The sequence below is a fragment of the Colias philodice genome, chromosome 31 (genome assembly GCF_061535455.1).
Source record: "Colias philodice isolate Cphi_HAF_F1 chromosome 31, ilColPhil1 Martin Lab GWU primary, whole genome shotgun sequence".
Taxonomy (NCBI): domain Eukaryota; kingdom Metazoa; phylum Arthropoda; class Insecta; order Lepidoptera; family Pieridae; genus Colias; species Colias philodice.
In genome coordinates this window covers 3,703,847-3,726,935 of record NC_143116.1, presented here as the reverse complement: position 1 = coordinate 3,726,935, position 23,089 = coordinate 3,703,847, and the positions used below count along the sequence as shown (strand labels likewise).

The following is a 23,089-nucleotide window of genomic DNA, read 5'->3' as shown; positions in this document are numbered from 1 at the left end:
GGAAAATCCAAAAGTGCACGCCTCATAATTTTTTTTAATAATTATTTATTAATTTATTAATTTTTGTTTATTTAATAACAATTAAACCACATCGAATCAGACCCTGAAAAATGAAAGGGTTCTATTCCTGAGCATACTCAAGCGTAAGAGAAAAAAAAAAGACTCGATTAGTAAAGTATTTCGGTCGCTATCGTGTTAACAAGAAAATCCTCCGCACATACAGACACACGGACGTCCAAGACAGAACTTTTTTAAACTGTTTTTTAACTAGTTTAAATAACAAAAATGACATCAAAAATATCATGAATGTTAAAAATAGTGTTTTTTCTTAATATGTGTGTGTATGTATTATCTTACAAGTGCAATGTATGATACATAAAGACATTTTAAGTTTGAAAAATCAGATGTTTTGCGCGAAGTGACAGTAGTACCCACCTCAACGCTTCGCTTATGAGGCGTGCAAATGTCATGTAAACTGTCAAATACGGGCAATTAGAATACGTTTTTAAAATGGTAGTTTTATACATTACTAGCTTTCCACCCGCGGCTTCGCCCGCGCAGTCGAAGAAAAACCCGCATAGTTCCCGTTCCCGGGGGATTTCCGGGATAAAACCTATCCTATGTCCCGGGATAAAAAGTAGCCTATGTCCTTTCTCGGGTATCAAAATATCTCTATATCAAATTTCATGCAAATTGGTTCAGTAGTTAGGGCGTGATTGAGTAACAGACAGACAGACAGAGTTACTTTCGCATTTATAATATTAATATGAATTCGACGAATAAGTTTTATCCAAGCATTGAAAAATCGGCCATTAGTCAAGTATACCTAACTAACAAAAGATTATACACTTTTATACGTAACTAACCATAAACTAAAAAAAAAACTGAGTACATCTGCCTCTATTATAAAAATGTGAAGTTAACTTGTGAACGTATGATTAACATTTAGCCAAATCGAATTATTGGAGTTTCTTGCCAGTTCTTCTCCATAGATACTGCTTCGGAATCGATGGTAAATGTTCATAATCATAATCATTTATTCACCATAAATATAAAATTAAATACATAGAAATCATTATCTTAAATTAATTAAACATAAAAAATACAACAATATTATAATAGGACCTGATGATTAAAAGATAATATGACCTGCAGGCTTACGCCTTACACTAAGACAGCTTGTATCGTAGGCCTGCAACCCTTCCTGATGCAGATAAGGTAAGTGGTGCTCATTATATAATAGATATTAAAAAAAAAAAAATAATGTTAAAAATATGTAATGACGATTCAAAAGTGCTTCTAGAAGTCTAATTGAATAAATAAATGTTTTAATATGAAATAAAATTAACTATTTATCTAATTTGTTAGTATAAATAACATAATAACAACATCTTTCTTAAAATATATAATTCTGAATATATTGAGCTTAATTAATCTTATATATAAAATTCTCGTGTCACAATGTTAGTCTGCATACTCCTCCGAAACGGGTGGACCGATTCTCATGAAATTTTCTGTGCATATCGGGTAAGTCTGAGAATCGGCCAACATCTATTTTTCATATGTACCACGGGCGAAGCCGGGGCGGACCGCTAGTATACTATAAAACTTACCTCATTTACTTACTAGCTGTGTCCTGCGGTTTTACCCGCATTGCTTTGCTCCTATTGGTCTTAGAGTGTTAATATACCGGGTGTTATCGTTTCATGTAACATTTTAGGATATTTCTCGTTTTATTTTTAAAAAGTTAACATTTTCATTCATTCTTTCATTCATTCATTCATTGTCATTTTATTCATTAGGTATTGTCCTTTCGATATCAGTTCAAAGTTTTTTGATATCTGTTATGGTTACGGAATAATCGCGTGTGCACACTTAACGATTACACCCTGTACATAGCCTCTAATCATTATGTTGACCCAACCTGTTAGTACATACATGCAAAATTTGAAGTAAATCCATGCAGTACTTTTTGAGTTTAGCCCGGAAATACATACAGACAAACAGACAAAAATTCAAAAAAACTGTGTTTTTGGCTTAGATATCGTTTGTAGATTTACATTGACTTTCCTACAATTTTATTTGTATACAGTAAGTATTGATTTTTATACATACATTTTTATATTGAAAAACATTCGATTGTAAAGATAAAAGGAACTTTTTGAGGATGAAAAATAAAAGATTTATGAACATATTATAGTTTATTTATTTATAAATATTTTAATTTCGGTGCCGGGAATCATCGTCATCTTCACATTTGGTGGTCGCTTGAGTTTTTTTAGGGTATATGGATATTTTTTTCCACTTTGTAGAACCTGTAAAAAATGTTGATATAAATTTTTATGGATTTAATATCCTACTAATCTTAATCTTATCTTAATATTATTATAAAGGCGAAAGTTTGTATGGATGTTTGTTACTCTTTCACGTAAAAACTACTGAACCGATTACAATGAAATTTAGCACACATATAGAGGGTAACTTGGATTAACACATAGGATAGGTTTTATCCCGGAAATCCCACGGGAACGGGAACAATGCGGGTTTTCCTTTGAAAACGCGGGCGAAGCCGCGGGCGGAAATCTAGTATTATAAATGTGAAAGTTTGTGAGGATGGATGCGTATGTTTGTTACTCTTTCACGCGGATACTACTGAACCGATTACAATGAAATTAAGCACACATAAAGAGGGTAAATTGGATTAACACATAGGATAGGTTTTATCCCGAAAATCCCACGGGAACGGGAACTATGCGGGTTTTTCTTTGACTGCGCGAGCGAGGCCGCGGGAGGAAAGCTAGTATTTAATACTATTTATAAATCTTGTTAAAAAGAAATTAAATTTATTTATATGAGAGTACTAGCGGTCCGCCCCGGCTTCGCCCGTGGTACATAATATTTACGTTTTCTCTACATAAGAACCATCCTCGTACTTCAAGGAATATAATAAAAAAAGAATTATCGAAATCGGTTCAGCCGTTCTCGAGTTATGCGCTTACCAACACATTTTGCGATTCATTTTTATATATAAGATTATTTACAGGTAAAACTTTGAGATATAGAATAATAGTATTTTCTAGTGTTTGATTTCACGTGAGTATTATATAATATTTAGAAATTAAACATTTTAACGGATTTTAAACGCGATTTATTCATTATATTATTATCCCGACGTTTCGCTTTGCTGCGAGCAGGGTAACTCATCACATATAAAAAATATGATAAATAAAAATGAAACTTGTTTTCCTTGGTCACTGCGTCACGCGTGAACCGATTTCGATAATTCTTTTTTATTATATTCCTTGAAGTACGAGGATGGTTCTTATGTAGAAAAAACGTAAATATGTACCACGGGCGTACTGCCTTACCACAAAAAACTTTAGACAGGGTTTAACTTTAACCGCGGGTTCTCTTTAATCTGGTTTTGTCGTATTTCACATAGACAACTAAAGTGTAGTAAGACCATTATTGGTATTACCACAAACCAATTTAAACACAATCTAACTTTAAACCAGGGATCTGTCACTTTAATAGTTGTCTATGTGAAATACGACAAAACCAGATTAAAGAGAACCCGCGCTTAAAGTTAAGCACTGTCTAAAGGTTTTTGTGGTAAGACAGTTAATTTCTAAACGTATAATAATAAATATTTCAGGACAATTTTCACACACGGCACGATCTGATCTCATACTAAGCTTTCGCTTGTGTTATGGAAACCAGATGGCTGATAAACATACATATATAATCTATACATATAATAATTTTAAATAAATACTTATATAGATAATTAACACCCAGACACAGAGCAAACATCTATGTTCATCACACAAATATTTGCCCCGGGTGGGAATCGAACCCACGACCTCTGGCTTGGAAGGCAGGGCCACTACCAACTAAGCCAACCGGTCAGTCAATAACACTCTAATTAAGCACAAAAATACTATAAAATATAAATACTTACCATCCGAATCGGAGACTCTGACGCATGGCGGGCGGAATATTCGAGTCTGTTTGAGCAAGCTTGTGGCGTTGCTGACGTCTAGCTTCCAGTCAGAGAATAGAGCTGATAAACTGTGCTTCAATGTGCGAAAGTTGTGCACTTTATCTGGAATAAATGTTGTCTTAGAATTTTGTAAAAAAAAAGAAAAAATTGGTTGTCTGTAAAGTCGGTTTACTGACGATAGTTGAACGTGACAACGTCCGATTGTGTTTCTTTGTCGCTCGTTCCGCGCTCTCGCTTGCACTTCATGCCTTACATGGAACGCCTCAGAGCGAGGTAACGCCGCATGAGTCATGTTTTTTCGTGCGTGCAGCCGGCTATATCGAATTATAAGACGTTGTCACGTCAATAACTGTAAAACTGTTTGTTAAATGATCTCGGAGAGATATGTCATCTTTCATGGGACACTTTGTGCGTAAACTTGTCCATTCAAACACAAGTTTACCCACAAGCAAGTCGGTTGTCAAGCACTTAACACTTAGTATTAAGCCCGTGCACCGACATCAAACCTTTTTAATAAATAGCACATCTAAATAATATGTAGTAATTAATAATATCAAATCTTTTTTATTTTTTACTTTTCCGTTTTTGAAGTCGGTTGTTTTTAACGCAGTTAATTTTATTATATACAATGATATATCTAATCGCTTTAAACGCATACTCGCATAAAATTAAACAATATACATATTACGTACTAGCTGTTCCCCGCGGTTTCACCCGCATTGCTCCGCTCCCTGTTGTTCTTAGCGCGATGATATATAGCCATCTTCGATAAATGGGCTATCTAACACCGAAAGAATTTTTCAAATCGGACCAGTAGTTCCCGAGATTAGCGCGTTCAAGCAAACAAACAAACAAACATCAGCTTTATAATATTAGTATAGATTACTAACTTCTTACTCATAACAAATTATTTTACTAGAAAAATAATACTCACCTCTTATTACGACATTTAGCAAATGTTTTATAGACGGCACATCCCACTGAAACAGTCGAATGTTCAAATTGCTTATTTGGTACAGAATCGAATATATATCCTCTTTGTTTAGCGCCGTTGCATCTATACTGAGCAGCTGTAGTAATCTGAAAGGAGAATTGTTATTTTTAACAAAAAACTTAATTTACCGCCACACGGAAAATACAAATTAAGAAATATATAATCGGTTCACAGTAATCACATCTTTATATATAAAAATGAATCGCAAAATGTGTTGGTAAGCGCATAACTCAAGAACGGCTGAACCGATTTCGATAATTCTTTTTTTATTATATTCCTTGAAGTACGAGGATGGTTCTTATGTAGAGAAAACGTAAACATGTACCACGGGCGAAGCCGGGGCGGACCGCTAGTACTATAATAGATATTAAAAAAATCAAATCAAAAAGTATGTATATATCATAATAAAAACTGGTAACATCACGTCAGGTAAAATGAAATGTTAAAAATCTAAGTGTCAAAAGTGACATTAATTACATATTTGTAATCTACGTTATTATCTGGGGGCACGGCAGTGCCCCCGCCAAGTCGAGCAAAAAAAAAGCGGCACGGCCGTACCATTCTTTTCTCGAAGCAATTCGGGCCTTTTTCGACCCCCTATAATTCGGTTGTGGATAAAGCAAGAAACCTGAATCTTCAGTAACTAATCCGGCATTGTATAAACACGGAATATTTAAAATTTCAGTCAATTTGAACCAGTAGTTTAAGAATGACAACTTGTTAAAGTTTCTAAATTTTGTCATTCACTGACTCACCGATCATCAAAAGTCCAAGGCACTTCTAGCAGACTTAGAAGCTTCATATTTGGAATACATATAGAGTTTAGTGTCTTAATCATGGGAAAACTAAATTGATCTTGAGAATTGATTGAGATCTATTTGTTTAAAACGTTAAATATTTTTAATATTGGCATGATAATAACTTATGTAATAACTTAAGACAGAAGGTCCTTCAAGTAGACACTAAATAGATTAACCGACTTGGTATTACATGGATCTCACAACTTTTGACGGTAGAAAGACTGAGCTGCGAGACTTGGGTTTTTTACAGGATGTTTTTGATGGGATAAGGGATTACTATGTTTGTAGAGGAAAGATTTGATTTTATGTATATAGACTGGGGTAGAAGCCTTTAAAAATAATAAAAAGATAAAAAAAAATCGCAGTCGGATGAAACCCATTAGAAAAGGAGGGGAATATGATGAAAATAAAAGGAAAAATAAATTACAGTCAATCCGAGTTCGGGAAGAGGGAGGGGGGAGCTTTTAAGAGAAAAAAATGGTCTCTCTCGATTTCCGACAAAACTAAAAGTCCTACGGAAAAAAATTCAATGGCAAAGTTGTAGGTAATTAAAAGTTCTACAACTTTTGTATTTACAATTTTTTCACATAACCTCAAAATTTAGATGAAAAATTCAAAAAACCAAGTTTTTGGTTTTTTATTTTTATCTACTTCAAAATTAATTTTTTTTCTACGAAATTTGGTGGAAACTTACTTTATTATGTCTCAAATATACTGTAGGTAATTTATTTGATTGAAAATATTTATTTTTTCGCCTTATTTTGACTTAATACCAAAAAAACAACCTAATTTTCAATCGAAAAGTCACCCGTCAAAATATCAGCTATTTTCAAAAACTTGGGGAGCCTTTTATTCATTGAAATCTCTACTTTCATATGGTGTAAAAAAAATAAACACCACCATAGTAAATGTTCTCAGGAAATGCACACAAACAGTGTGAAAATGAGCTTTTACTAAATCAGGCACACTTCTCAAACTACCTGAAATGTTTTTATCGACATGATTTTGCTTTTGAATATGCTGTAAAATATTATACTTAGAACAGATAATTTTTTTTCTTTTGAAATATTACCGGAAAACCGATACAAGAGAAGATATAGAGTTCGAGAAGTGTGCTTGATAAAATAACAAATATTGATAAAATAATAAAAAACCAAAAACTTGGTTTTTTGAATTTTTCTCCTAAATTTTGAGGTTATGTGAAAAAAATTGTAAATACAAAAGTTGTAGAACTTTTAATTATCTACAACTTTGCCATTGAACTTTTTTCCGTAGGACTTGTAGTTTTGTCGGAAATCGAGAGAGACCATTTTTTTCTCTTAAAAGCTCCCCCCTCCCTCTTCCCGAACTCGGATTGACCGTAATTTATTTTTCCTTTTATTTTCATCATATTCTCCTCCTTTTCTAATGGGTTTCATCCGACTGCGATTTTTTTTTGTTTCAAAAATTATCTACTCTAGTCTAATAATGTAAAATTCTGCTATAAAATTTACTAGACCGTTTTTATTTTAAAATCTAGTTCTTTAGATCAGCCTAGCTTTTGGTTTTTTTTTTAATTTGGCAAGGTTCAGAATCATATAAATTTAAGGTTCTTATAAAGTAGTAGTTATCTTGTAAAGTAACTCGAATTTATATCTATACTAGCTTTCCGCCCGCGGCTTCGCCCGCGTTTTCAAAGAAAAACCCGTTCCCGTAAGATTTCCGGGATAAAACCTATCCTATGTCCTTTCTCGGGTATCAAAATATCTCTATACCAAATTTCATGCAAATTGGTTCGGTAGTTAAGGCGTGATTGAGTAACAGACAGACAGACAGAGTTACTTTCGCATTTATAATATTAGTATGGACTATATAGTAAAACAATCTATACATTTATACTTGCATTACATATACTTACCGCACAACAGTCGGGTCCTTCGGATTCAACAGCTTCTTCATCTTCGCCACGTCAGTCTGAACTCCTGTCAGAAAAGGCGTAATCATATACTGGCAATGAGTCCACTGTATTTCAGTGTTCAAAATCTCTTCGTTGTACCGCCTATAAAATATATCCAACGGCTTTTTAGCTTTTGGCTTCTTTTTCTTTTTTATTCTCGAACGCAGTTGACTCTGATTTGTGAACATCGGCGTTCCCGCGCTTGTCACGTTGACACTGACAGCTGTAAAAGTTTTTTGACGTTTCTGTTTCGCACGTACGATGGGTGTGATTTTGACGTTTTCGTCTTGAATCAAATCGTAGTTTTCGTCGGAAAACGCATGTTTATCTTCGGGTGATACGTTTTCGAATATTTTATGTTTTATCTCGTCTTTTAGTTGTTGTTTCAGTTTTTCGATGCGTTCGTGTAGCGGCGTTGTTTGTGATGCTTTGTTTGAACATCTTTGTATGAAACAGCCTGTGTAATATTTAACATTTAAATCTATAATCTATAATAATATTATAAAGCTGAAGAGTTTATTTGTTTGTTTATTTGAACGCGCTAATCTCGGGAACTACTGGTCCGATTTGAAAAATTATTTCGGTGTTAGATAGCCCTTTTATCGAAGAAGTCTATAGGCTATATCATCACGCTAAGAACAACAGGAGCGGAGCACTGCGTGTAAAACCGCGGAGCACAGCTATTACTAAATAAAATACATGTGAATACGAAAATTTAAGTACATTTAAATAAATATGTAACCTTACACTATTAAAAACATGGAGCAATTTTAATAGTTTAAAAGATTAGTAGTAGTTAGGTTATCTTCTTATATATAAAAATAAATCGCAAAATGTGTTGGTAAGCGCATAACTCGAGAACGGCTGAACCGATTTTGATAATTCTTTTTTTATTATATTCCTTGAAGTGCGAGGATGGTTCTTATGTAGAGAAAACGTAAATATGTACCACGGGCGAAGCCGGGGCGGACCGCTAGTATTACAATATATTTCCTAAATCCATTCCATTTAAATGGATTTAAATGCATAAATGCATTAAATGCATTTAAATGGATCCTTTCCATTTAAATGCATTGCAATACTGTGGTGCTGTACGAGTCAGTCAGTCAGTCGTTGTATTTTTTTTATTAATAAAATAATTTATACATACCCACAAATAATATACAAATTATTTCATACTTCATGTTCGTTATTTCTACTACTCATGGTCGCTATTGATAATATCTTGCAACAAGTGTTAAATTAAAACCAACAGCGCATTTAAAAACAAAAGATAATGACTTACTACACTACTTTTTTAGCGATTGCATATTTTTAAACCGACTTTAATGAAAAGTATAATGCAGTGAATTAAAAGAAAATCACGATTTTTTTATATTTCAATGAATGAATGAATGAAAATTCCATAAATTTTAAAAAATAAGTAAATACAAATACAAAAGCACACAACACATATAAAACAAGCAAAAGGCTCTTATTGTCGGAGGCCAAGACTCACTTTGGGTCCCTGCGCCACTCTAGTAAGTAAGAATTTTTTCAGACGAGACCTTCACCTGCACAGGGGTTCTAGCAAAACAGTAAATTGTTGTTATTACTGTTTATTACCTTATGTTTGCTTTATGTCTAGAAATTCAGTCAAAATTGTACCTAAGTAAGCAGTGAGAGGAAAATAAAACACAATAATAGTTTTATTCTCATTTAATTTAAATCAGATTCATACACATTTCCATGTCAACTTCTTCGTATTCTAGAAAGAAAAATACATACATTATTTATTTATTTATACATTGCACTAGTACACGCACACATTTTTTATTTTTGTATGATTCTTTTGTTAGCCGTAAGCGTATAACGCTTAGCGAGTTACATGATTGTAATAAAATAATAATTCTCTGTAAGTGTAAAAGTAATATTTTAAGAAATAAATGTCTTTACCACATAGTATAAAACAAAGTCGCTTTCTCTGTCCCTATGTATGCTTAAATCTTTAAAACTATGCAACGGATTTTGATGCGGTTTTTTTAATAGATAGATTGATTCAAGAGGAAGGTTTAAGTATATAATTTATTCTGTTTTAGACAGAGCGGGCCGTAACCGTAAAAATAAAGTTGTGAATGAAGCGGAGCCTATAAATAAAAAAAAATACCTTCCAAAATGCTTCCTTCACAGTTCCTCTTCTTAAAATTGCATCGATTTCGAAACAGCACCACGTGGCTATCAATAAGGCTCACGCCACACACGGGCTCCAGTTTAAGGGTGCATTCAGACGGACAGCCCATACGTAGAAACATAACGTATAGGGAACAGTATTTATTTTCGACTATGTCATATTCTAAAAACGAGTTAAATAAATAAATATTTCAGGACAATTTTCACACACGGCACGATCTGATCCCATACTAAGCTTTCACTTGTGTTATAGAAACCAGATGGCTGATAAACATACATAATTTTAAATAAATACTTATATAGATAATTAACACCCAGACACAGAGCAAACATCTATGTTCATCACACAAATATTTGCCCCGGGTGGGGATCGAACCCACGAACTCTTGCTTGGAAGGCAGGGTCACTACCAACCAAGCCAACCGGCCAGTCGTAAATATAAACAAACAATAAATTAAACTCTTGCACTGTTATTACAAAAAAGTTAAGCGCATGTTGAACACGTGTTTAAAAAATTGTCTATTACAAAACCGTGTTTAACCCCTGATTAGTGTTAGACACTGTTTAAACAGTGTTCATTACACTACTTAAACACAAGAACGGTATAACTTTTACCGTTCTTGTGTATAAGTAGTGTCTTTGAATTTTTTATTTAACCAGAATTACTGCAGCTGACTGAAGATGAAAAAAACAGAAGCAAGGATCTTAAGAGCTAGCGCGCTCGAGCAACTTTGTCTCCGCAACTATTTTGTCTCTCCCACCTATGGGCTAATATGAAAGTGCGCGCACGTAGCGACGCAACTCCCCATACAAATTGATGGGAGAGACAAAATAGTTGCGGATACAAAGTTGCTCGTGCGCGCTAGCTCTAACTTGGACTTAAAGAACAAAATATTGAATTTAGAATATGAAAACAAACACAACCATGTACCAATAGAAGAAATATACCTTGGTGGCAATTTTTTTTCAAAAATTTCCCTGTTATTGAAACAAGACTTTGTGGCTAAAATGACTCAAAAGAAAATAGTACAGTTTAAAGAGAAATGTATTATTTTTTATACAGAAAGTGTAAAATAAAGCAGCGTTTTTGTTTTAAGAAAAACAAAGATTAAAATGTCTTAAATTTTTTAATCCTAAACATATCATTGAAAACCAAGCAGTCACTACTATTGCTCATTTAGTTTCCAGGCAAGTTAAACATAATTATGTAATTACTAATTATTAATGTTGTCCACTCTGGAATATTTTTTTATTTATTTTTAGGCCTTTGCCCAGAAAACATGACCGAATTGGACAGAGAGTGGAGATTATTAAGAAACATGACATTTAATTTCCAAGAAAAAAATTGGATCCTACACCTACACCCCAAGAATTCTGGAAGCACGTTTCGTCCATTAAAAAAGAGACCAGACTCCAATGTTTCCCCTGCTATGCGAATTCGTGAGAAAATTACTCGCACTTCCACACAATAGCACAAATGTTGAGAGTTTGTTTTCTAATAATATGAAAGCCTTCCAGAGAATTATTTCTTACAAAACACTTACTCAAACTGCCTCTATAATGCGCGCACAAGTTACTCAAAACCAAATGACAGCCACTTTGAAACCATTTGAATCGATTACTCTTTCTATTCAAGCCACACACGATTCTGTGATAATCATTACAATGGTAGGGGTCACACCAGTCGAGCCAAGCCGGGTGAAAGGGACGCTTGAAGCGATCTATCCATGATTGATTCATACGCGGCTTCCATATTTCATCTGGAAATTTATCCTACTAATATTATCTACACTAATATTATAAAGCTGAACAATTTGTTTGTTTGAACGCGCTAATCTCGGGAACTACTGGTCCGATTTGAAAATTTCTTTCGGTGTTAGATAGCCCATTTATTTATTAGAGGAAGGCTATAGGCTATATATCATCTCGCTAAGACCAATAGGAGCGGAGCAATACGGGTGAAACCGCGAAGCACAGCTAGTAAATGCTAAAGTGAGGATGAATGGATTTGTTACACATGAATGATCATGCATTACTACTGAACCGATAACAATGAAATTTGGTATGTACCTGAAGACCCAGAATAAGACATAGGCTAAATTTTATACCGGAATGCGGGTTTTTCTTTGAAAACGCGGGCGGAAATCTAGTACGGATATAGTATAACCACATGAGTAGATAAGTACAGAGAGAAAGCTTCATACATCCGCGCGAGGTTGCACTAATACCTTAGAATACATACATATACAGGGTGTCCCAAAACTCAACGTCAAGCCAAAACGGGGCGACAGGATTGATTGTAACCATCATGAGAAAAATCTAAAAAAAAATCTATCCCATGCATTTTGAAAATTATGGGCATTTAAGAAAAACCTAAAAATTTGGTCAACCTGTAACTATTTTTCGGTTATTGTGGTTAATTTTTATTATTTTTGTTCATTTAAACCTTGGAACCGTAACCCTAAATAACATTTCTAGAATTACAGTAAAAAATAATGACACAATTGCCCCAAGTTTCCTTGAATTGAAGACTATTTGTTAAACTATGAATTTAAAATTTTCTAAATTTGTCGACTTTGACGGCCCCTCCTTTAAAAAAAATGTACTAGAGTGCCTTGGCAAGTGCCATTAAAAGTTGGCGCATTTAATCAGGATTGTAAAATAGTACAATATTTGTTAGTTTCATACAAAAAAAAATGAATAAAAAAATAAAAACCTCAAGTAACCCGATTTTTGCTAACCCATTTTACTCAATTAAAATGTTTTTTATTCGCAAAAACTCTAGGTAGGTTCTTAATTTTACGGCAAAATGATGAGAGAGATAGACAGTGGACATGTTTGCCATGAGTGAGCGAGACAGATAGTGACGCCACGCAGTGAGACGAAGATGCGTCGTTTAAACGAGTGCGAATGAAATAGATACAGACGCCATACCAAGCAAATGGCTACGCTACCAGTTTGACATCAGTTAGTACGTTTCGCTCATTCGTCTACTGCGCACCTTTCCGTATTCGCTTGTGTTGATTTAGTACTGACAACTTTGGCTTCTCTTTTTGGACTTGGATTATTGTGAATTGGACTTGTTGATTACATACCGGCAACTTTGGCTTCTTTCTTTTGGAATTGGACTTTGGTATTAGCATAATACCCTTGTTATCTACGATGCCTACTCGCTATACTTCACAAGAATATGCAAACATGCACCTCATTTATGGGGAATGCAGATGCAACGCAAGTGCCGCCGCTAGACTTTATCGTGAAAGATATCCAAATTTAGAGCGCTATCCGGATCACCGCGTGTTTGTTAATGTGCACCGTTCACTCACGGAGAGCGGCCATTTCCCGAATCAAATGCGGGCTGGAGGTAGACCTCGCATTCCTTACGAGGAAGAAGTGTTGCAAGAGGTCGCAGATGACCGAAGTATTTCAGTTCGTGGAATTGAAGAAAGAACGGGAATACCCAAAAGCACAGCACATCGTATTTTACAAAGAGCCGAAATGCATCCGTTTCACGTACAACGAGTTCAAAGTCTTCTCCCTCGAGATTATCCTGAAAGGATTTCATTTTGTAGAACAATGCTACAGAGGCATAATGAAAATCCCCAATTCATCCAAAAAATTCTCTGGTCAGATGAATGTACATTTAAAAAAGATGGCTACATAAACTTACACAATTTTCACGAGTGGCATGTGGAGAATCCACATTTAATGCGAGAAGACAGATCCCAGTATCGCTTTAAAGTAAACCTGTGGACCGGAATTTTAAACGGCAAAATTGTTGGGCCTTTTGAGCTGCCTGAGAACTTGAATGGCACGAATTACCTACATTTTTTACGAGAAAATTTACCAACTTTGTTAGAGGACGTACCACTAGCAGATCTTCGCCACATGTGGTATCAACAAGATGGCTGCCCAGCGCATTACGCAGTGCAAGTAAAAAATTTCCTTGACCAGAAATATCCGGGAAGGTGGATTGGACGTTCAGGCACTATCTCGTGGCCAGCCCGTTCCCCAGATTTAAATCCCCTGGATTTTTTTTATTGGGGCGTTCTCAAAGAAAAAATTTATTCAAAGCCCATTGAGAGTGTAGCCGATCTGCGAGAACGAATTTCTCAAGCTGCTGAGGACATCAACACTCGAGGATATGCCCGGCAAATAAGTAGATCTTTTTTAAGAAGATGTAGGGCGTGTATTGAGGCTGATGGCAAACAATTTGAACATTTGTTGTAATAAATAATGTTATTTCCCTATCTGACTTTTATTTCAATAAACCTAAAGTAAACTAGGTCAAGATTTTTAATTATTTTTTTAATTTTACTTACTTTTGTTGACTTTGGTAAAAGTGGCGTCACTATCTGTCTCGCTCACTCATGGCAAACATGTCCACTATCCATCTCTCTCATCATTTTACCGTAAAACTAAGAACCTACCAAGAGTTTGTGCGAATAAAAAACATTTTAACTGAATAAAAAGGGTTAGCAAAAATCGGGTTACTTGAGGTTTTTATTTTTCATTCATTTTTTTTAGTATGAAACTAACAAGTATTGTACTATTTTACAATCCTGATTAAATGCGCCAACTTTTAATGGCACTTGCCAAGGCACTCTAGTACATTTTTTTTAAAGGAGGGGCCGTCAAAGTCGACAAATTTAGAAAATTTTAAATTCATAGTTTAACAAATAGTCTTCAATTCAAGGAAACTTGGGGCAATTGTGTCATTATTTTTGACTGTGATTCTAGAAATGATATTTAGGGTTACGGTTCCAAAGTTTAAATGAACAAAAATAATAAAAATTAACCACAATAACCGAAAAATAGTTACAGGTTGACCAAATTTTTAGGTTTTTCTTAAATGCCCATAATTTTCAAAATGCATGGGATAGATTTTTTTTTAGATTTTTCTCATGATGGTTACAATCAATCCTGTCGCCCCGTTTTGGCTTGACGTTGAGTTTTGGGACACCCTGTATAAACTGAGGTAAAAGCGAAAAGAAGAAGAAAGTTTTCCTTTTTGTTTTTATATATTTAATTTCAATTGATAAAAAAAATATCTGCTTGTTATTGTATTTCAAGGGATGCATTTAAAATGCAAGAGGAGTGTGGAGTGTGAATTTCAATTTTTTTTATTTTAGTATGAGATTTAGTGAATAAATTGAGCTATTATTTCTAACTATAAAATATAATACACGTTTTACTTAATTTTATCTTCTATCTTCCTTCCTATCTTCCTACTGAACGCCGACAGTGATCATGACACAATCTCATTTATAGGTGCATTCAAGAATGCTACGAAAGAAAGGGAAATGGACGTTATATTTATTTATTTTATTTATTTGATTTAATTCAGATAATTGCAATATCCATATAATTGTTAGTATCTTGTTACCTTAAAAACTATGTTAGTATTAAAATTACACAATTCATTATCAACAATACTATTTTAAATCATAATGTGCTTGAGACATGGATTTTATTCCAATGTCTCAAGACATTGCTTTCCCATCTATCCACGAAGAGAGATAGGATGCTGCTGGACGATTGCCGGACACGGCGCAACATGGATGCTGCTCTTTTCCGCATGATTGCATGATTTGCGATTAGTGTTATACGCCATTCCTCTTTCAAGAATCAAGCTGACGTACATAACGTCAGCTTACTATTATTATTGTCATTTTACTGATTAAGTAAAGGGCTTTCGATATCAGTTTAAAGATTTTTAATATCGGCTATAGTTACGGAATAATTGCCTGTGCACACTTAACGATTACACCCTGTATAAATAAATATGCGTTAGCAAATAAATAGCAAATATATCAAAACTGAGTACATTAAATCTGAGTCTACAAGGCAAGAATAAAACATTAACAGAAATGATGAGTTCTATTGCAGCGTTTCAATGTCAAACAGCGTCTATGATAGTTGACATAGAGAAGAAAAAATTTGAACAATTTGTTAACATCAAGGATCATATGGAAAAACATCCTACCTACAATTTCATTTCTAAGAAATATACGACAAAAATTAGGGATGTGGTAGCAGATTTCGGAATTCGCTTTGGTGATTTCAGAAAAATTGAGAACTTGGCTCAATTCATCAGTTATCCGTTCAATGATTCTATTGACCATAGCGATATCTATGAATTGGCTAGAAAATTTGCAGGTACATTTCAAATGGAGCACATGATGTTACAAAACGAAATTATTACTCTGCGCTGCGACATATTTCTTAAAGCAAGATCATCCACAGGTCAAGATTTCTGGGCATTGGTGTCCAATGAAAAAAATCCAAATTTGAAGAAATGTGTTGAACAACTTCATTCGTGTTTTGGTTCAACATATTTATGTGAGTCAGCATTTTCCTATTTAAAGCAAACGAAAAGTAAACACCGTTCTCGCTTGACACACGCTCATACATCTTCTTTAAGGTTGGCAATGTCCAACTAAACTATAGTCCTTTCCACCTAAGATGATTTCTGTGACACATCGATTTTTGACACGTGTAGAGATGTCGGTTACTGAAATCGTATCAATTGTTTCCGATAATCGATAATATTCTATATGGAAATGAAATCGATTTGAATAAAGTACCAAAATTAGTTTTTTCGTCATTTCGCCAACAATTAACTAAGGAATTTTAGCAAACAACAGCAACAAAAAGTCAACAATAACAATTAGTAAAAATAACAGAATACCACGTAAAGTATCAATATAAAAATGCATCTTGTATACAAGGCTGACGTACTCGTACAGACGATTGACTCGATTGACAAACGATCACAAGATGGGCGCCGATTATATGATTTTCCAACTCTATGATTTTTCAACGATCCATTTCATGTACACGAATTGCGTAGGTATTATATTTTTGTGTTATTTTATTTTATTTTTCATTATATTAAACTAAACAATACTGTTGTTGATTTATAAGCTTAAGATGTTTCATTTTTATATTTTTGGTAATAATGCCGCCATAAAATAAAAATATTATGCACTAAAATTATTTTGACTTTTTAAACATAAAATACGTAATTCGGAACACGATGAAGTGTCACAGGAATCATCCTAAATGAAAAGGACTATAATTATGCTAAACTAGTGGAAGATACTCAGACGCAATGCTCACACTAATATACGTAAATAAGTACACTGGTCATCAAAAAAATCGACCCACCTGCATTTTTACGGAAAATTGCGGTTTTCTCACAAACTAAAGAAAAAATTTGTTTGGAAACTGAACTGATTAATTAAACAAGCATATTTACACGAATATAAACACATAAAATCATTAACATCATAAAAAAAATTGTCAATTTCGAAGAAAGATCAAAATCCTCAATTGTCAGCTTTTTCTTTATTAAATTTCAAATGCAGTTTATTTTGTAATCATGAAACTTATGATCACGTTTCCTTCGAATTTATACTCAGTACTTTCTCTTCTTTCTGGAATGATAGCCTGCGTTCACCATTTTAAAGAAATAATCAAGATTTTGATGGTCTCTTGAGGAATTCGTTATCATTCTTCCCTCATGGCGGTTTTCAGGTCTCCTATTGTTGTAGGGGCTGAATTACGAGCTCTAAGCTTTATTTTTTAATTGTCCCACATGTGCTCTGTAGGTTTCAAATCGAGACTTTTTGCTAACCAGAGTGTAACTCTAATGCAGACCTCTTCTAAATACTGGATCACGATTCGCTCTACGTGCTTCCGAGCATTATCATGCATAGACTCAAAGTTTTTGCAGATACAGCCGGCATATTACACCATATGATAGTCCAAAACCTCGGTAATGTATTGAACAGCATTTAATGAGCATTTTTTTATCGTCAAGCTCCGTGCGTCTTGTCAAAGAAATGCCACTCTAGAACTTTACAGAGCCTCCATCATAATCGACCGTTTCTCTTACCTAGCACTGAACAAATCGTTCATCTGGTCATCGCATGACATAAAGACGTCTATCAGCACTATATAAAGTCATTCGCATCTTGTCACTCAAAAGTACTGACTCCCATTGGCCTATAGTCCAGTTTACGTGATTTCGAGTCAATTGAAGTCTGGTTTGTCGATGAGCTGTGGCTGATTGTGGCCCTGTTTCTAGCTTGTGTGGTCTTAGGTTCTACTCCTAAAGTCTTCTTCTAACAGTTCTGTCATTTATACCCACCTCCTTATCTTCACGCAGGCGTCACTAGAGATCTACACCAGACAGATGTCGATTTTGTAGAGTTGATTACATTATCTAGGGGTCGTCCCTTTGAGTTGGCGCCCTATTTCTTGCAGATCAATATTTTCATCGATACTGCCCATTCTCTAGAAACCTTTGGTAAACTCATCAAACTGCAAAACAGCTCAGATTTTACTTTTTAGCCACGGCAAGTTGACATAACCCCTGTTTTAGTAGAGCCACAGTTTCGGCCCCCTCAGCTAGAGTAGTATCCATTATATTGAGACAAAATTTATCAAAACTACAGCATCAATTATTAAACTTAACGTTATGAACAAGAGATCCCAAAAAAAGTTATTTTTGAACTGGGAACACGGGCATAATTTGTCCCGCCGTAAACCGTCAAATCAACACTATACCGGATTTCTGTATAAAAATTTGTTAAGAATCTTTAAGTGCAGTAAATTTTTCGACAAACATAATGATTAGCATGTTATCAGACCCTTACAAGAAAATACAACAATCTAAGACGACTTATTTGTGAAATAATCGATAAATAGTAAACATAGTGTAGGTGGGTCGATTTTTTTGATGACCAGTGTAGTTAGTACATATAATTTTCACGTTTATGTTTTTTCTCTTAATTAAATAATAATGCTACATGATTGTGTACTGAATTATGCTGTTGCATTTAAGATTTCTAGACCCTGTGCGATCTACCGTATGTAATTGGTACCGTATGTATTTGGTCTTAGGGTCTCGATAGTGAACAAGAGATCTTGGGTCCAATCAAGTTGGCTACCCCTCTAATATAGGGTTTTACAAGCCCAAAAAAGATCAATGTGAACTATGTTTACAATATAACAACTCTTCAAGTTCCCAAAGAGTTAGCCTTCAAGAGAAGTACAACACGCACTTGGAAGAAAAATAAGTCGGGAAGAAAAGAAAAAAGCGCGGCAAAATATTGATGAGTATAACTTGTGTGTTTGCTTTGATGTTAAAGCAATAATGCAAAGTCCAAATGGAGATTCTTCGCCATTTTTTTATAACCTAAATTTTATTATAAACCTTTTTCCTTTTTCTATAAAACTTCTTATAAAGATGATTTTAATGAATTAAATGTTAGAAACAAGAGAAAGAAGATGGGGAGAGCATTGGATGCTGTAAGGATGGAAGATAAGATAAGCACAGCTGCCCTGCGGTTTGGGGTTTCTCGAATAACCTTGCACAACATGATAGGCAAAAGTCCTGCAGTATGTGCTATGGGGCCTCAAACTATTCTCACGGCAGAGGAAGGACATTCTTGTAAAATGGTTAGTCGAAAGGTAATACAATATTGCTCGAACACCATCGGCACATGGTTTTAACAGTCCATCACCACTTGTTCTCAGCAAAGGAAAGATTCACAGGACCTTTCGATCATTGTAGACTGCACTACAAAAGGTCCGTCTATGTATCGCAAAAACAACCTCCAACCAATATCTTTCAATCAGGCAATCGACGGCAACTAATTTTATCACCAGACTTTCTTTAAACGTCTCGCGATCTGTCTGTACTCACCTTACGTTTCCAGAATTTATTTCAATTCTTTTCACGAAAAGTTCATCATTTCATAAAATAAAAAGTATTTGAAATTGACACGTGGGTGTTCTACTCGTACATTTTAAATGCATCCCTTGATAGAGAAATACAATGTTTACAGCTATTGTGTTACAACTATTGCCTTATTTCTGCTCACTCACAACATATATTTCCTGTTATTGCTAGGGTTTCCTGGTAGAGATCGCTACCTAAAGGCCGCCCTTTGCTGTTTCTGTTAAATCTTGTGTTGTATTTATTTTCAAAGCTAACTATACAGTATTTTCATTCATACAATAAACAGCAGAGATTTTTTTTATCAAATCCAACACTGTGGTTCAGTTTAAATTGAATTCTTATTACAAATAGAACTGAATGTCTATCAAGGGCAATCAATACCGTAAGTAACTATAATAAAAATATAAAGAACAAAATTTAATTTACCTCGAAGCCTGTCCCTAATAAAATTGGGATTGCTGATGGTCGCTGCAGATCTGAAATAAATTGGATAAGTGTACTGTGTACTCCACGTCACAAGGGTTCGCTGAAAACCAGTGTTGTGTAAGGGCTCTGGCTCTTGCACAACTATTAACTGAAACAACTCCTTTTGTGGTCAACTAATGAGCCGCAATTCACATAATGTATAGTTATTATTTATATTTTATTTATATTGTTTGTAACCAGTTAATGTGTGGTGTGGTGGAGTTGAAGACAATAAATTATCTCTTTCTTTCTTAGTGAAGATAGGGTTGCCAGATGGCCGGGATTTCCGGGATTGTCTCGGAACTTTGCGTGTTGTCCCGTGTCCAGGAGTTCGCTTGTTTAAAAGCCGTGTTTGAAATTCTTTCAAAAGCCTTGCCAAACGAAAAAAATCTGGGTCCACTTTTTTAGAACAAATGTTTCTAATGATTTTGTTAATCTAAAGAGATTGCAGCGAGTAGAGATATCAATTCCAACGAGTAACGCCTTTTTTAAATTTCAGCATTTATACGCAGGACATATAGGCTGGTTGCAGAGCTAGACCGACCATCAGTGCGTACGTCAGTCGCGCTTGTCATATGTATGGAAATTCATAAAACCGTTCATAGCTAGACCGACCATACGCACGCGTATTGTCATGCGCATTAGTGTCATAGTCATACAATTGTTGATGCGTATCGTCAGGACCGACGGTACGCACTGACGGTCGGTCAAGCTCTGCAACCAGCCTTAAAATCAAAACCCAAGATTTTTTCAATGTTATAAAAAAATTTCAGGAAAAATAACTGCCATGGAGTCTACCATAATAAGAGAAGGCTTTAAAGCATCTATAGAAATGAATGGTCTTATTTACAGTCGTCGTATTTCTGACGAAGACACCAGCCCCCCTAGTCAAGTGGCTTTCTGTTAGCGTAGCGTTCAATAGAATATACTACGAATGAGATTGACGTAACCTGTAGATACGTTTATCTACAGCCTACGTCAATCACATACATTCGCAGTCTATTCTATTGAACGCTACGCTAACAGAAAGCCACTTGACTAGGGGGGCAGTACTTATTCTAAAATATTAGAAGCTAGATCATATCCTGAATTTTCTGTAGAAAAAGTTGAATGTAGAAACCACATCCTAAAGAACCTTTGCAATAAAATTGAGAAACTTTGTCAGACATGAAATCCATACTAATATTATAAATGCGAAAGTAACTCTGTCTGTCTGTCTGTTACTCAATCACGCCTTAACTACTGAACCAATTTGCATGAAATTTGGTATAGAGATATTTTGATACCCGAGAAAGGACATAGGCTACTTTTTATCCCGGGAAATAGGATAGGTTTTATCCCGGAAATCCACGGGAACGGGAACTATGCGGGTTTTTCTTTGAATGCGCGGGCGAAGCTGCGGGTGGAAAGCTAGTATCCTATAAATAAAAAAGTCCCGTGTCTCCTAGTCAGATAAGTGCAGTTGTGGCCAGAGCTTGCACATCTGCAATTAGCTGACCCGAAGTATGACAAACAAAATTGATCTGGTGCTTGGTGCAGGTATATGCCCAGATACTTGTAGAAGAGATCTTAGGTCCCCAGAGGCATACATGTCTTTGATCGATTTTCTTTAGGGACAAGTAGGTGGTCAGCCTTCGGTGTCCTGCCAGACCGAAGGGAAACTTCATACAAACGTTCGAAATGTCTAACGCACACAAGCAAGCTTGTTTACGAGAATCCTACGGATATAACCACAAGCTTGCTTCTGTGCGTGAGCCATTTCGAACGTTTTGTATGAAGTTTCCCTACTGGTTGTATCTGTTTATTGTGCCTATACGTTTATTATTCCTTTTAAATTCAAGGACAAGTATTATTTGTTTAAATTTATTTCTTACTCTGTATCATTGTACTTTTTCGGCGCTTTCGTGAATGCTGCAAGAAAAGTAAATATTTTTTTAAATATTCCATTATTACACACCGTTTCACTAAAAACATTTTTTTGAAAATCGGTCAACTGTTTTGCTCGTGTTTATTGTGTTTTTATGATATCTTGCTCTATTGCTTAAGAAAATGCATAATAAAATGTACAACTGGAATAAACTTGCTCCCACGACACAGGGAATTCTAGTGTGGGTGCGATTCTTAATTTCCATGTATCATATTTTGGAAAATAAAATTATAGAATTATAATTAATAATTTTTAAGTAATAATACTTGCCTAGAGTTAATAAATTCAAAAGCAACACAAACACTTGCAATTGCATTCTGACTTTAAATTAACAGGCTAACAATAAAAATGGACAATAAAAACCATAATTACAATCATAATGCTGTAATTAAAAATTAACCTCTTACCTTAATTGTTAAGTTTGAAGCGTGACAACGCCGAATCAAATGTTTAGGTAATTATGGGTAATACGTATACTCAAACTCAAACATTTATTCAATTAGACTTCTTACTTCTTCTTCTTGCACTTTTGAATCATCATATTTTAACATATTTTACCACCGATTCGGATTATCTTTGTTTCTTTTGCTTCTCCTTAGTTTTTAGATTTCGTATTGTGTTTTCTTATAGGTGTGCTTTGGAAATTAATGTTGTATAGCGCAAGGCAATGCGGCAACCCCGCGCGCCTCTAGGACTCGTCAACCACCCGTTAGATATCGGGATACGACGTAGATATTTAAAAGTAAGGCAGTTATAGTCCGTTCGCGTTAAGAAAATAGTGAGTCATCGTTGTCCGCCGGCCTGGCCACGCCCCAAATTAGAAAGTCGAGTTCACAGTGACCAGTTGAAATCTGACCTTCGAACAAAACGGTTGTGTATTTTGCGTGACTCGTTCAACAATAAATTTTGAAAATGAATACTTCACCAATTCGAAAGAATAAAAGTGGATCAATAATCCATAGCGGAGAGAGACGCATAATTTACAATGTTTATAAGTACTTAAAATTGTGTGATTTAAATGCAACTGTGGAGAGCATAGTCATA

General features: G+C 34.8%; 1 protein-coding gene across 1 annotated transcript; it reads right to left on the bottom strand.

The window, feature by feature from the left end:
- Nucleotides 1-2,194: 2,194 nt before the first annotated feature.
- Nucleotides 2,195-22,119, bottom strand: LOC149475204 (uncharacterized). Its single transcript, XM_089713675.1, has 8 exons — nt 21,993-22,119; nt 20,080-20,129; nt 11,447-11,662; nt 9,880-10,065; nt 7,695-8,190; nt 4,938-5,083; nt 3,962-4,105; nt 2,195-2,315 (listed from the first exon to the last, which is right to left on the bottom strand). Exons 3-8 carry the CDS (start codon nt 11,640-11,642, stop codon nt 2,221-2,223), a joined length of 1,263 nt encoding a protein of 420 aa, XP_089569801.1. The 5' UTR covers nt 11,643-11,662; nt 20,080-20,129; nt 21,993-22,119; the 3' UTR covers nt 2,195-2,220.
- Nucleotides 22,120-23,089: the final 970 nt, after the last annotated feature.

Excerpts from the sequence above, each read along its gene's own strand:
- LOC149475204 (XM_089713675.1), bottom strand. The coding sequence starts at position 11,642 with ATGAATCAATCATGGATAGATCGCTTCAAGCGTCCCTTTCACCCGGCT. Across the intron at positions 10,066-11,446 it reads GCATTATAGAGGCAGTTTGA|AATATGACATAGTCGAAAAT; the intron begins GTAAGTGTTTTG and ends ACTCGTTTTTAG. Across the intron at positions 5,084-7,694 it reads AAGGACCCGACTGTTGTGCG|ATTACTACAGCTGCTCAGTA; the intron begins GTAAGTATATGT and ends TTCTCCTTTCAG.